The sequence below is a fragment of the Meriones unguiculatus genome, chromosome 2, assembly GCF_030254825.1.
Source record: "Meriones unguiculatus strain TT.TT164.6M chromosome 2, Bangor_MerUng_6.1, whole genome shotgun sequence".
Classification (NCBI taxonomy): Eukaryota; Metazoa; Chordata; class Mammalia; order Rodentia; family Muridae; genus Meriones; species Meriones unguiculatus.
In genome coordinates, this window is record NC_083350.1 from 119,555,983 (window position 1) to 119,570,999 (window position 15,017).

Consider the following 15,017-nt stretch of genomic DNA (forward strand, 5'->3'; position numbering starts at 1 on the left):
ACGCTTTAGATACAGCCTTTTAGAACCAAACTGTATGGCTGTGAATATATTCTCCTCTTCAGTGGTTTTTTTTTTTTTTTTTAGGTTTGTTTTGATGACTGAATTCATAATTTTAATGTAGTAGTGGGAGTATTTATCAATTCCCTTTTCATTAGTGCTATTACATTTTTGTATGGAGATCATTGCTTTCTCCAAGTTTATAGAGTTATTCTCTTATAGTTGAAAAGTTTTCAAGTTTTGTATTGTCATTTGCTTTTTTAATTTTAATTTTCATGGGACATTTCTCTTGGATGTTATGAGAAAGGATGGAATTTGTTTGTCTGGTAGGCCTAATCGGCTGGCCTATCGTATTTTCTTTCCTCCATTATGTATCTGGACTCCACATATGAAGGGTCTGTTACTGTTTTTCTGGAATGTTATTTAAATGGCTTAGTTTCTGTGCATTCCTACTATTAATTATAAATCTCAGTATTTTAAAATTATAATCAAATGAATCAGATTTAGTAGCTGGAAGAGCCAAAATATATATTCATGATAATGATGCTTCATAAAAATATAAAGTTTGTTTGATTGAGTCTTTTAAGGAAAACTTTATCACATACTGTTAGCATAACAGGAAGCAAATCAGTATTAAGTATTGATGGGAAATGAGGCAAACAAAAGCTTGCACTCATGAAATTTGAGTGTAGTGGAGGAAAAGACACAATCGTTATATATTTCAGATAGTGATGCAATCTACCATGGAAGTTATGATGGCAGACAGTAACTTGATGGGTGGGTGCTAACACATAGAAGCTGATGAATTGTGCTATATCAAAACCAAGAACTTGTTCATGAGAAAGCACCATGTTGAATCCAAAGGGCTTTTCCAAACAGATAGCGTTTGAATGCAGACAGCAAGCAAGAGAAAACAGTAAGTAAAACTCTGGGCCCAGAATATTTTAGATTAAAAGAGCAAGAAACAGGCCCCAAGGGACTGGAGAGGTGGCTCAGCAGTTAAGAAAGCTTGTTGTTCCTCCAGAGGACCTGAGTTCTGTTCCTAGTAGCCACACTGGCTGGCTCACAACCAGGTGTAACTCCAGTGCTAGAGGAATCTGACATGCTCTTCTGTCCTCCGTAGGCATACACACATGTGTGGCATACACACATAGAAGATAAAACACACATTTTAAAAGAAAGATCTTTATAAAACAGTCTCAGAAAATTGCAAGATGGCAGTTTTGGGGAATATTGAGGTGTTATAGAATGCTTATTAATATAATTAATATTGATTCATGAGATTATTAATGCAACAGTTATTAGTTAATCCACTATTGTATAAAATAACAGGCACAGAGACCTGTTAGATTTTTTTTTTAATAACTTTAAACACAGGAGCTGGGCAGATCTTAACTCTCTTAGCTATCTTATCTATTCCCCAGCCAAACTCCTATAAATACTTGCACATGTTTCACTTGAGCTGCTGCTTTCTGTAGGCCAGACCTCAGAGCAAGCTCCTTCTGGCCTCTTCTGGTTACTGCTAACCCATGATGACCTACTCCTTTTTCTTTCCTCCTTCACCTCTTTCTCTTCTCCCCACCCCCCGATCCTTCTGCCCTCCAAGCCTGAGAACCTTAGTTCTACCTACCCTCTCCTCTGCCCAGCCCTGGTGTAGGCAACTTTATTGGCCAATCAGGGATAATTTGGAAGGCAAGGTTACACAGCATCAGTTGGTGTATACAAGCATTTGCTTGTAGAACAGTAAAGATCTTGTGGAACATCTCTGGGGAACAAGCAGTTAACACTTGAATACATAGTAGCTCCAACAACAGCAAGGTGGTCCTTATTGTAGGAGCTGAATGAATGGTTGAGGATGAAATGAAAAGATACAAAGGTGCCAGACCCTTTGGCTCTTGAGGCAGTGGGTTTATTGTAAGGAGAAAAGAAAGCAAGCTTGTTCTTGTACTCTCCTTTCTCACTGTCCTTTTCCCCCTCTTTCTCCCATTCTTCCTTTTACTAGGGATTAAACCCAAGGCCCTGCACTAGGCTAGCACTGTCACCACATCCAAGCTATAGTGGCTGACTGACTGAAACAATATCATTAAGTTGCTAAGGTAGGCCTTGAACTTCAACATTTTGTAGCTTAGGGCAGCATAAAACTTGTAATTTTTCCTGCCTTAGCCTTCCCAATAGCTGGGATGATAGGCTTGTGGTAGCAAGCACTGCATAAAATGGAAAACTATTAAGAATACTTTCGTTTGATGTGCATCTGACTTTCTACCTAAAATGATAATGAAAAATGAACTCTATACAACAAAGGGCAACATGGTTAGCTGATGAACCACCAACACACTGGGCTGATAGAAAGATAGTGGTAGATGGGTCCAGGGTAGGAGTTGTGGAAGTGTGTGTGTGTGGGGGGAGAGCCATCACATTCTATATAAAATGCTCTTCCAGATAGAAGTTTGAAGGAGAGTCTAAAGATTCCATGGGTACCTGGCTATGAAGGGAGAGGAAAATCAGAGAAGGTGATGTGTTTTCCTGGGAAAGTGAGGGTAGAAGATCAGTGAGAGTGCTAGCTGAGGTAGAGGAGAGGCAGGTCAGAAGCAGAGCCAGGGCTGTGCTCCAGGTCACCCAAGATGCCTGCTTCCTGGAGCATCAGGCTGGCAGTTGGATATGGGAGATCTAGTCTGTGGAGATATTAAAACTGAATATGTAAACTTAGGAGCTACTGGTCTCTAGATTTTTTTTAGAGGTTTTTTTTTTAATTTGTGATAAATATTTTATTATACTTTTTCTTGGATATTAAATGAGCGTCCTTTGTATTTTGGTTTTGAAATATGAGGAGCTAAAATATAATTTTGAAAACTTTAGTAAAAAAGGAAGTAAATATGTGAAAACAATTGATTAAAAAAAAAAAAACACAGTGATAAAAATTATCAGTGAGAGGTTGTAGTTAACTGACAAGTAAAGACCAAACAGTTCATTTTTAAGAATGACTACCTTCAGGGCCAGGTGTGAAAAAGTGTGGATGTTTTAGGCCTGTGGTTTTCATTTGCCCCGTCCCTCATTGTTTTCATTTTCTATTTCTCTTTTCACCCTTTTGTTAGCTTGACCAGATGGGTGAGAGTGCCAAGTTCGCCACAAACTGAAAGTCAGGATGGGGAGTCCTGTGTTTTTTTTTAAACAAGGTATTAAAAAATAAAAAAGACTTTTATGTATCAAGGATCCCCAACGAGAGCAACAGTTGCTCCTACGTGCTGAGCATCTCTCAGCCCTGCCAGGGAGGCTTTTGAAGACAGACATAGAAGCCCACAATGAGCTTGACTTTGGCCTCTGATACTGCTGTTTAGTCTTGGAGAGGGCTGTCTTGAGCCTCAGGTTTCATTGTCTCTGAAACCTTGCCTACTTGCCGCCCAAAAACTTAGAAAGCAGAGTAGAAATGCAGTTGATAGTAAATATTTTTCTCTTGCTATTGATTTGTATTTTCTGATCATTAATGAAGCTGTACATTTTTCTTTATACTTTTTGACCATGTATTTCTTCTCTGAGATGACTGAGATGGCAGATAATGAAGAGTTGGTATGAACCCTGTGCCAGATACACAGTAAACTATAGGGGACCTTTCCAGTTTGAAATCTACAGTGTCTGTAGTGTATATATTTAACTGAGACTTATCTGTCTATTCCTTGTGGGCTTAGAGTAAATGAACCAAAATGATTATGCAAGCTTATTAAAGTAGTGAGATTAATAAAATCAAAAGGGCATTTTAATTTTATTCCAAGTTATTAATTATGCCATAAAGCCTAGTACTTTAATGGTAATTTCTTTTCTTTTCTTTCTTTGAGCTGTTGTAACAAACAGTGACGAACCTCAGCTTTTGACCCCAGGAAAGATGAGTCAGCGCCAAGGCAAAGAAGCTTACCCAACACCAACTAAAGATCTGCATCAGCCTTCTCTCACTCCCTCGAGTCCTCACAGCCAAGGTAAGAAAGACTGACACATGCTGGGCCACTGTGCACACTGTATGGCTTTGTACAGTTGCTGTTGTTGTTGCCTATTTTCTTGGAGCCTTTGCAGTGGACTCAGAATGAGTACACTTTCCTTTCTAGGTTTTTGACTTCTGTTAGACTTACTAACATGTTTTTTTTGTTTTTTTTTTTTTTATGTGTTTGATTCTTCTAAACCAGAGATTCTTACATTCATAAAAAATATTGAAAAATTTGAAGCGGTTCTGTTTATGTGAATTTCATTTGCTGATATTTACTATAATATAAATTAACAGGTCTTCAAAAATAAGGGGGAAGTAATTTTTCACACTTGCACCTTGTGAGTTCTCTCTCTGTTCCCTCCCCCAATCCCATTCCTCTCCATTTCCAGTAATTTATAGTCACTGTTTTGCACTCACTTCTGTAAGACTAGTTCTTTTAGCTTATATATTATTGACTCTTTTTTTTTTTTTTTCTTTTTTTGAGACAGGGTTTTTCTCTGTACCCTGGACTCACTGTGTAGAACAGACTGGCCTCAAACTCACAGAGATCCACCTGCCTCTGCCTCTGGAGTGCCAGGATTACGTGTGTGCCACCATGCCTGGCTACGTTCTTCATTCTTTTACCTTCCATTCCTCTGGGTGGGTAATTTCTGTGCCTGCTTGCATTATCTAATCATGTCTTATAGTTCTCTTCAAGTTGCTACAAGTAATAGGACTTACTTCCGTGACTGAACATCACACACCTTTACCTGTTCATGAGCATAAATGTTGGTTCCGTTGTCATGGCTACTCTGACTTCAGTAAATATGGGGCTGCACATATAGTCTGTGTAGTGATTTCCTTATGAGTGTTTGAAATTTCCGGAGCATGGCTAACACTTTCATCATAGATCATGCCCCTCCCTCTCTATACTGTTTGAAATTCCCGGAGCATGGCTAACACTTTCATCATAGATCATGCCCCTCCCTCTCTATACTTTTTGAAATTTCCGGAGCATGGCTAACACTTTCATCATAGATCATGCCCCTCCCTCTCTATACTGTTTGAAATTTCCGGAGCATGGCTAACACTTTCATTATAGATTATGCCCCTCCCTCTCTATACTTTTGGTATTTTGCCTAGCTTAAGAAAAAGACTTTTCGTTTCTGCTTCTTTATAGTCAATATGCTGTACTGTGCTGATTTGAAGTATATGAATAAAATCTGGATACAAAAATATACACACTGAATGAGGTATCCCAGGAGCAGAAAAACACATATATGGCATATACTCACTTGCTCAACCATGTTTATAGCAGCTCTATTTGTAATAGCCAGAACCTGGAAACAACCCAGATGTCCATCAATGGTGGAATGGGTACAGAAATTGTGGTATTTTTATACAATGGAATACTACTCAGCAATAAAAAAGGAGGAAATCATGAAATTTGCAGGCAAATGGTGGGATCTAGAAAAGATCATTCTGAGTGAAATATCCCAGAAGGAGAAAGACAAACATGGGATATACTCACTTATATAGACCTATAAGATATGATAAACATAATGAAATCTATACACCTAAAAAAAGATAATCAATTGAGCGGACATGGGGTAAGATGATCAATCCTCGTTTAGAAAGACAGATGGGATGTGCATTGAACGTATGACAGGAGTCTACTGAGCGCATCTGAAAGACTCTAACTAGCAGTGTTTTCAAAGCAAAGACTCATGACCAAACCTTTGGCAGAGTACAGGGAATCATAAGAAAGAAGGGGAGTTAGTCTGATGGGGAAAGGATAGGAGCTCCACAAGGACCAAATATATCTGGGCACAGGGTCTTTTCTGAGACTGACATTCAACCAAGGACCATGTATGGATATAACCTAGAACCTCCACTCAGATGTAGCCTGTGGTAGCTCAGTAACCAATTGGTTTCCCAAAGTGAGGGGAACAGGGACTATTTCTAACAGGAACTCGATGACTGGCTCTTTGGTCTCCCCACCTCCGAAGGGAGGAGCAGTCCTGTTAGGCCACAGAGGAGGGCTTTGCAGCCAGTCCTGAAGATACCTGATAAAACAGGATCAGATGAATGGGGAGGAGGTCCCCCCATCAATGGACTTGGAAAGGGGCACGGTGGAGATGAGGGAGGGAGGGAGGGAGGGACTGGGAGGGAATGAGGGATCGGGACCCGGCTGGGATACAGAGTTAATAAAATGTAACTGATAAAAAAAAAAAAAGAAAAAAAAAAAAAAAGAAAAAAAAAAAACCTAAAAAATAAAAATAAAAATAAATACATTTCTAAAACAGGAAAAAAAAAAAAAAGATTTTCAATCCTCATTCAGAAATGCAAAGAGGATGGACATCAGAAGAGGGAGAAAACAGGGAACAGGACAGGAGCCTACCACAGAGGGCCTCTGAAAGACTCTACCCTGTAGGGTATCAAAGAAGATGCTGAGACTCACAGCCAAACTTTAGGCAGAGTGCAGGGAATCTTATGAAAGAAGGGAGAGATAGAAAGACCTGGAGGGGACAAGAGCTCCACAAGAGAGCAACAGAACCAAAAAATCTGGACACGGGTGTTTTCTGAGACTGATACTCCAACCAAGGACCATTCATGGAGATAACCTAGAACTCCTGCACAGGTGTAGCTCATGGTAGTGTCCACTCAGTGTCCAAGTGCGTTCCCTAGTAATGGGAACAGGGACTGTCTCTGACATGAACTGATTGCCCTGATCTTTGATTACCTCCCACTTAAGGGGGTGCAGCCTTACCAGACCACAGAGGAAGACAATACAACCACTCTTGATGAGACCTGATAGACCAGGATCAGATGGAAGGGGAGGAGGACCTCCCCTATCAGTGGACTGGGGGAGGGGCATGGTGGAGAAGAGGGAGAGAGGGTGGGATTGGAAGGGGATGAGGGAGGGTACTACAGTTGGTATGCAAAGTGAATAAACTATAATTAATAAAAATAAAAGTATGTATATACACACACATACTAAGTCCAGCAAAATTTGATGGATAGTACTCTTAAACATCAGCTGCAAAATGCAATTGAAAAGTATGTTTGCATACTTTCTGCTTTAAAACCCATGGCAGTTCAGTATCCAAGTGGGTTCCATTGTAATAGGAACAGGGACTGTCTCTGACATGAACTGATTGGCCTGCTCTTTGATTACCTCCCCCTGAGGGGGAAACAACATTACCAGGCCACAGAAGAAGACAATGCAGCCACTCCTGATGAGACCTAACAGACTAGGATCAGAAGGAAGGATTATCAGTGGACTTGGGGAGGGGCATGCATGCAGAGGGTGGAGGAAGGTAGTGATTGGGATGGGAGGAGGGAGGGAACCACAGGGGGGATACAAAGTGAATAAAGTGTAATTAATAAAGAATTAAAAAGAACTCATTGGTCTGCCTTGAGCTCTGTATTAAAAAATGCACTACAGGTTAGTGGCTTATATATTTCTCATTTTATTGCATAAAATATTTAAATCTATGTGTATAAAAGGTTCAAGATTAATAGTTTTTTTCACTGTTCCTTTGATGATGTTTGTAAACGAAATACATTCTTTTTCTGTGAGTACATGGCAGCAAAGAATTTGGTAACTAATGCTTGTAGAATTATGGAACTGACATTTTTCCTTGCAGACCCCATAAATGGGTGTTAGAGACTCCCACCAGCCTGTGGGATTGTGCTTTCTAATTTATGGAGTATTCTGGTGCTCAGCTAGAGTTTTCAGCTCCTCTGTGGCACTCTGTAGCAGCAGTGTAAGAGCTTCTGCTTTTAAGACTTAAGAACTTGAATTTTTCATTGTGTTTTTATTTTGGGTGGTTTCAGTTATTCATTCTGTATTATGATTTGAAATTGTTAAGTGGGAAATTTCAGAGATGAGTAACCCCTCAGGTTTAAGTTGCTCTCAGTTCTGAGTACTGTGATGGAATCTTTTCAAGACCCTGCTCTGTCCTTCCAGGAATGTGAATTATCTCTTTGTTCAGGGTATTCTGCTGGAAGCAACATCCACCCTGTGGTAAGGGAGGGGGAACGTCACCATACGTTGTATCACGGTCTATTTGTTGTAGTTATTGTTAATCTTTAATGGTATCCACTTACAAACTAAACGTTATTAGATACATCTATACATAGTATAGTCTGCATAAAGCTTAGTACTATTTATGGTTGTAGAAATCCACTGAGGTCTTAGAATGTAGTACCCATGGTTAAGGTAAATAGGACTGTTTGTTACCTTGTGCTTCAAACATTAACATTTAAACCTCTGACTATTATAAGTACACTAGCTGTGTGAGGTTTTAATGTTTTAACTTTGTGAATTACCTTTTGAGATCAGTCATGTTCAGCCCCGCTTTCCTCCGCCCCTTCTTGTTTTGTAGGCAGGGTGCCATGTAATCCAGGCTGGCTTTATGTAATCTTCGATTATGACCTTGAACTCATGATCCTCTGTTTTTACTTCATGAGTGCCAGATTACATTTGTGTACCACCACCCCTAGTTTCTGTGGCATTGGGGATTGAACCCAGAACCTTAGTGGCTAGGTAAGACCTCTGCCACTAAGCTGTATCCCAGCCCCAGGTCTTTATTTATTAGGATTGTGAAATGAAATTGGTTGTTATGCTATCATAGCTTCAGTCCTGAAGAATGTCCTTGTTTGTTTTTCTCATGTGTCTCTGACTTTTCAGCAAACTGAGCCAATGTCCTAAACAGTGTTGGCATATGCTTCCTTCAACTGTTACTTCATTTGGTTGTATTTCCTATCAATGTGAGAACATCAAGATTTGATTATATTAATTTTGATCATTTTTGAACAATAGTGTTTTATAGGGAAGGTGTTTTACAATGTGTTCCATCACACATGAGGATTCACTTAATTTCTGATTGTCCTACTGGGGGCATGAGGTTGAGTTATAGATTCAAGTGGCACTAGTCTGATATTTTTATTTAAAGTTGCAGCTTTTCCTCTTTAACTGACTGAGTGAAGAAGAAAGACTGTGCTTGGCATCCTGTAAACACCCAGTTTTCCATCAGCCTTTTATCTAATGATATCTACCTCCATATTTTTATAATTTTATGACTGATTTTATATATTGTGTGTGTGGCTCTGTGGGTATGTGCATGTGAGTGTGTACCTGCAAGTCAAAAGGGGGTGTCTGGATCCTCTGGACCCAGAGCAACAAGCAATTATGAACTGCCTGGTGTGGATACTGGTAACTAAACTCTGATCCTGTGAAATTGTAGCAAGTGCTCTTAACCACTGAGCAGTTTCTCCATTGCCCTTGTAAAGCTTTGTGCCAAAAGATGGTTGTCTTAGTTAGGGTTACTATTGCTGAGATGAAACACCATGACCAAAAGTAGCTTGAGGAGGAAAGGGTTTATTTCACTCACAGTTCCATATAACTGTTCATCATCAAAAGCAGTGAGGGCAGGAACTCAGGCAGGAGCTGATGCAGAGGCCATGGAGGAGTAGCCTGCTCCTCCTCTTGTGTATGCTCAGCCTGCTTTCTTATAGAACCCAGGACCACCAGCCTGAAGTGGTACCAGCCTCAATGGGCTGGACCACTCCCCCATTGATCACTAATTAAGAAAATTACCTACAGCAGATCTTTTGGAGGTGTTTTCTTAATTTAGGCCCCCTCCTCTCTGATGACTCCAGCTTGTTTAAAGTTGACATAAAAGTCACCAGTACACAGGATATCAGCTGAACCAGTTGAACAATGTTGCCTTTCTACTTTAGACATTCTTTTAACATTTATCAATGATTTTTTTTCTAAAGAGAAGAGATCATCATCTTTTTGTTTTTTTAATGTAAAAATTTAATATGGGTAAATTAAACATTCTTATAAATTCATTATGTTTTAATTTTTAATAAAATCAAGGTAATAGAAGCTGGAGGGATGTCTCAGTGCTTAGGGGTGGGCGCTGCTGTTCTGGGGAGTGCTGCTATTCTGGAGGGCCTGAGTTCAGATATTCCACTCATGTCCAGCTGTCTTCTGGCTTCCTTGGGCTCTGCAACCATGTGCAGAACACCCCCCATACACACATACATAACAAAAAATAAAATCTTAAATGAACATAATAGTTTTTTTAGCATATTATATTTCTCTGAGTTTTAAAATAAGATCATGTCCATCAGGACCTTACCACAGAATCTGGTAGGTAATAATTCCTGATAGTTGATATGATTATTATACTAACAGTCGTCATAACTATTGACAAAAATGATCTACTTAGATTGGAGATACACATTTCCACCTATCTGTACTCCAGCATCTTTAAGAGGCTCATTTAGAACTTTTTTTGGTATGAGGTGGCTGGCTCAGTGCCAGTGTACTCAGTGGGTAATGTACTTGCTGAGCAAATTTGACAGCTTGACTTTGAGCCTCAAGATTCATATGATGGTAGAAGAGAACTGATTCCATAAATTTATCCTCCGCTGCTCTGTATGCATTCCCTCCCCCAGTACATCATGCTTGTGCACAGAATAATAATGAACAAATTAAAAATAAATTCTTTTAGTGTGGATAATCCCATGCCTAATACTAATTTATTACTAATTTAATACTAGTACTAAACTGGGCCATGATGGTGCACTTGGCAGTTAGAGGGAAGAGGATGAGGCCTTGGGGCTGTGTGAGACCCTGTCTGAAACAAGCAAAACATAAAATAAACACCCCCCCCATAGAAACAAAGAACTAGGACCTGTTAACTCTGTGATGAGATGATCTTCCATAATAGCAGGTAAATACATCTAGAAAACCTTGATATCCACAGTATGTCAAATACTCACAACCAGTATCTCAGCTTCTGAGTGGGATGGATTAGCTATAAAAGTGCAGTGACTAATGCTTAAGACAAAGTCATCTAGTGCTTTTACATGTGTTTACTCATAGAATTCTTATAGGAGCAGATGGTATATAAATCACTTTCCCTTTTACAAATAAGGAATTTGATCAGTTGGGAAGAGTGATTTTTCTTGTCCAGCCTTGCCCAATATATAAAGCAGCTTTAATCTGGAAAAGAATTTTAATCTAGATTTTAGATTTAATAATCCTATTATATGTATTCAATGCTGTGTAGAGAGATAGTTGCATTTCTTTTTGGTAGTACCTACAAGTCTAATTGCTGGCTATTGGTGGTAATAATTTGGTTTGGACTTTCAAGCTCTTTAATTATTGTAACAGTGAAATTAAGCATTATTATATATCCATGTTGTATGAATAGTTAAAACAAAGATACAGTTCTCAAACCATCACATTTTTATAAGTATCGCCAAACTTTGTTTTCAGAGCGGTGGGAAGGTGGAGACCACAGTCTCGCCATTTAGCCCAGTCACTGGCCTCCTTGCCCTCGGAGAGCGGGGGCAGCAGACCACATGCTGTTCTGAAGGTAGTCGCCTCTCTGACCCCGCCAGCCGCCTGTGAGCTAACTGCTGCTCTGTGTGCTTAGTCCTTCTCTCTTTGTTATTCTTCTAGTCGTACAGTGGAACCATATTGTAGAGGCTTTGTTTGTTCGTTTGGCTTTGTATTTCCCTACTGACTTATGTTGAGCATTAGTCCATAAGAGTATGTATATCTTTTATGTAATATCAATTCATATTTGGCCCTCTTAAAAATTAGGCTTTTCAGGCCAGATAGTAGTGGTCTGCAGAACGAGTTCCAGGACAGCTTGGGCTACACAGAGAAACAAACAAAAAAGGCTTTTCACATTATTATTGAGTTTTAACAGTTGTTAAATATATTTGTGCCATCTTTTTATACTCTGTATTATACTTTTTCCAGTCTTGGCATGCCTTAATTTTAACAAGGATAGATGTATAATTTTCCCAAGCCTTTTTCATATTAAAGAAATCTGTTTCTTTGACAGATTTTATATTGTCAGGATATATTCTCTCCTCTGTCTCTTTCTTTGTCTCCTCTCTCTTCATCTTTCTCCATCTCCAACTTTCCTCTCCCTCCCCCTCTCTTTCTCATCCTCACTCCTTCATGCTTTTTTGAGAAAGGGACTCATACAATTCAGGCTAGCCTCAAACTCACTCTGTAGCCAAGGACAATCTTGAATTCTTGATCCTCCTGCCTTCAACTTGCCAAATGCTGGGAGGTGTGCTACCATACTTGGCTTCATTTCCCTCTTGGTACTGTCATTCTTAGTATCAATATCTTAGGTCAGGTTTTTAACTGTGTGGCCTACTACTGTAGGTTTTATAACTGTGTGGCCTATTACAGTGGCCTGTTCTTCTTTTGAGCCCTTGCCTTCTAATATACCAGGTCCACTTTTCTATACAAAACAACTGAACAAAAAATTGTTAAGTAAAGTTATGGTGAAATAGAGGCTCCTACAGATAGGTGCATATGGCCAATGAATACACGGGGCCTATAAAGTAGGTCTCCAAGGAAATAACATGAATAACAATAAAAATTATAAATAAAAACATCACTTTTTTATTCTTTAACCCTGTAATGAAAAAATTGGTTAGATGACTTGCCTGCATTTGTGTCATTGCATTGTGAAAAGACAATGGCTTACTGTTACTTAGAGCTGTGGCATGTGCTGGGCAGTGCCTGAGAATCACCTGGGAGCTTTGCTTAGTCAGAGTCTACTCCATGCAGAATCTCTTGGGTGAAACAATGCATGTTTACAAAGATTTGAAAGTGTATTGCATGTAGCATCATTTGACCCAGCAAATGGAAAGGTGGACCTGAGAGCATATGGTATCATTTTTTTATCTGGTAGTCAAGGCTCTTTCTTACCTATGTCAATTTTATTCTCCCAGTCTCATCTTGTGTTTTTCTTCATAAGCCTATCTAGATGTTATCTTTCATTGACCCTTAGTTTTACTGTGCTTTTTCTTGGTCTTTCATCGTAAAATGTCTTTCTCCCTTGTAGTTGCTGATCATTTCTAAAGATACATTTTGTTTCTTTCTTTATTCACTCATTGAAACAGTATCTTATATAGGCCAGGATGGCCTCAAACTAAGCAAGATCTTGAACTCCTTATCTCCGAACCTCCCAAGTGCTGATGTCTGCTGCCCTTTCTGGCTTGAAGATGGACCTTAAATATATACTCCTCTTATTAAACCTTATTAGATTATGCTGTCTTCGCTTTCAACGTCCTATACCAAGACTTTTGAGATTTCATAATTTGCTTCTTTATATGGTTATTATAATAGAGTTTAGGTTCAATTTTAACAAGCAGGTTTGTAAATGGTGTTAGATACTGTAAATTGCTTTTTGAAGTATAATTTCTTCCCATGATATTGGTTTTCATAAGAATATCTGAGGAGATTGACTTTCTTTACTCAATCCATATTTGTCAGGATTATCTTTCTTACATATTCTATTATAGTGGTGACTCAGTTTTTTACCAAAATTGCATAATTTACACATTTTTCTTAGTAGCTTATCTTACCATTAAAATTTTTGTTAAATTTATGTATATGGATATTTTCCCTGAATGTGTGTCTAAGCATCATGTGCAGGCCTGGTGCTATGGAAGCCAGAAGAGGGTATCGGATTCCTTGGAACTGCAGTTACAGACAGTCAAGCCACCAGATAGATGCTAGGGATCAATCTCTGTTCCCTGGAAGAGTGTTTTAACCCTCAGAGCCATCTCTTTAGCCCTGCCCCAATCCCCCTGCTTTAAAAAAAAAAAAAAAAAAAAAAAATCAGCTTACTTCCTTATAGTATAAGTTAAGTACTGCTAGTTTCAGAAAGGGTAATATTTGTTTCATTCTGACTTGTTTGGGCTTAGTGTGTCTTTCAGTTGTTTGTTTGGAAAGACAGACATATTCACTAATTAAGCCTGTTTTCTTCTTTCTCTGTATTTTTAAAGAACCGGAGTACCAAAGGAGCATGGGACTAAATCATAGCTCATCTCATGAGAGATACTCATTCCCTCTGGATCATACTCACGGTGTCCTATAATTGGTAGCTAACCTTCTTTGTTGCAAAGAACTATTTTCTACATTTTTATTTTTAGGCCAGCTTGTAAATACATTGCTTTGTGAGGGAACAGCCTATGTTCCTTGCTTAAACTTCAGCCCATTTTATAATTTTTTTATTTTTATTTTTTGAGATACAGCTTCCTATACATTTCAGCCTGGCTTGAATTTATAATCCTCCTGCTCGGATTACAGGCATGTACATAGCTCAAAGTAATTCTTTTTTTCTTCTAAGATTTATTTATTTTATGTATGTGAGTGTCCTATCTGCATTTACACCTGCCAAAAGAAGGAATCAGTTCATATTATAGATGGTTGTGAGCCACCATGTGGTTGCTGGGATTTGAACTCATGACCTTTAAGAACAGACAGTGCTCTTAACCACTGAGCCATCTCTCCAGCCCTCAAACTAATTCTTAAGTGTTAGAGTTTTGAGTTATTTTATAACAAAAGCCTTTGTGTGATCGTTCTGGTTTCATCAATATTAATTTAGACCATCTGAGTACTGCATTTCTGATACCCTGTAGTAAATACTCTTAAACATAAAGTCAGTTCCCTCGTTGTTTTGGCAGAATTAAGAATGACAGGAGTCTGTGTCTAGAGCTAAAAGAAAACATCAGCATAAAGGGAGATTTTCTATGAGGTAGCTTTCTACCATAAAGGGGTTGACTCATATTCCCCAAGTGGCCATGTTAGGCGTTGCTAGTATAATCTCAGATGACAAACACAAGAAAACCTTCATTAATGTGGTTCACAGGTAAAAAGACACCTAGAAGTCACTTTCTCCCATGAACCGAAGCAATTCCTCCTTTCTTGGTAAGACATTTGAACATATTCTGAACTTACTGGGTCATAAGCACACAGATATATTCTTGAATGTGTATGTATTATATCTCATGAAAATTGTATCATCTAAAGAAGACTTGATTTTCCCCTTCCCCCCATCTGTAACTCCACCCACTTTCTGGGTGCTTGTGCCAGCTTCCTTCCATAAATAATTCTGTTAGAAATAGTATGAATTATAGGTTGTGCCACCTTCTGAGTTTTTGAGTCCTTAATGCATTCAATTCTGAAGTTACCAATACGTCTTAAGATGTGGTTATTTTCTGGTTGGAA

General features: G+C 38.8%; 1 protein-coding gene across 5 annotated transcripts in view; it reads left to right on the plus strand.

Moving 5' to 3' along the window:
- Osbpl8 (oxysterol binding protein like 8) overlaps positions 1–15,017 on the plus strand; it is a 141,584-nt gene that overhangs the window by 59,017 nt on the left and 67,550 nt on the right. For 4 of the 5 annotated variants that reach the window (XM_060378039.1, XM_060378040.1, XM_060378038.1 and 1 more), the window contains one exon: positions 3,828–3,965. In XM_060378039.1, coding sequence (XP_060234022.1) covers positions 3,828–3,965 — 138 coding nt within the window. Of the gene's footprint in view, positions 1–1,999; positions 2,094–3,827; positions 3,966–15,017 lie in introns of all 5 variants that reach the window. The other variant, XM_060378043.1, reaches the window with a different exon arrangement.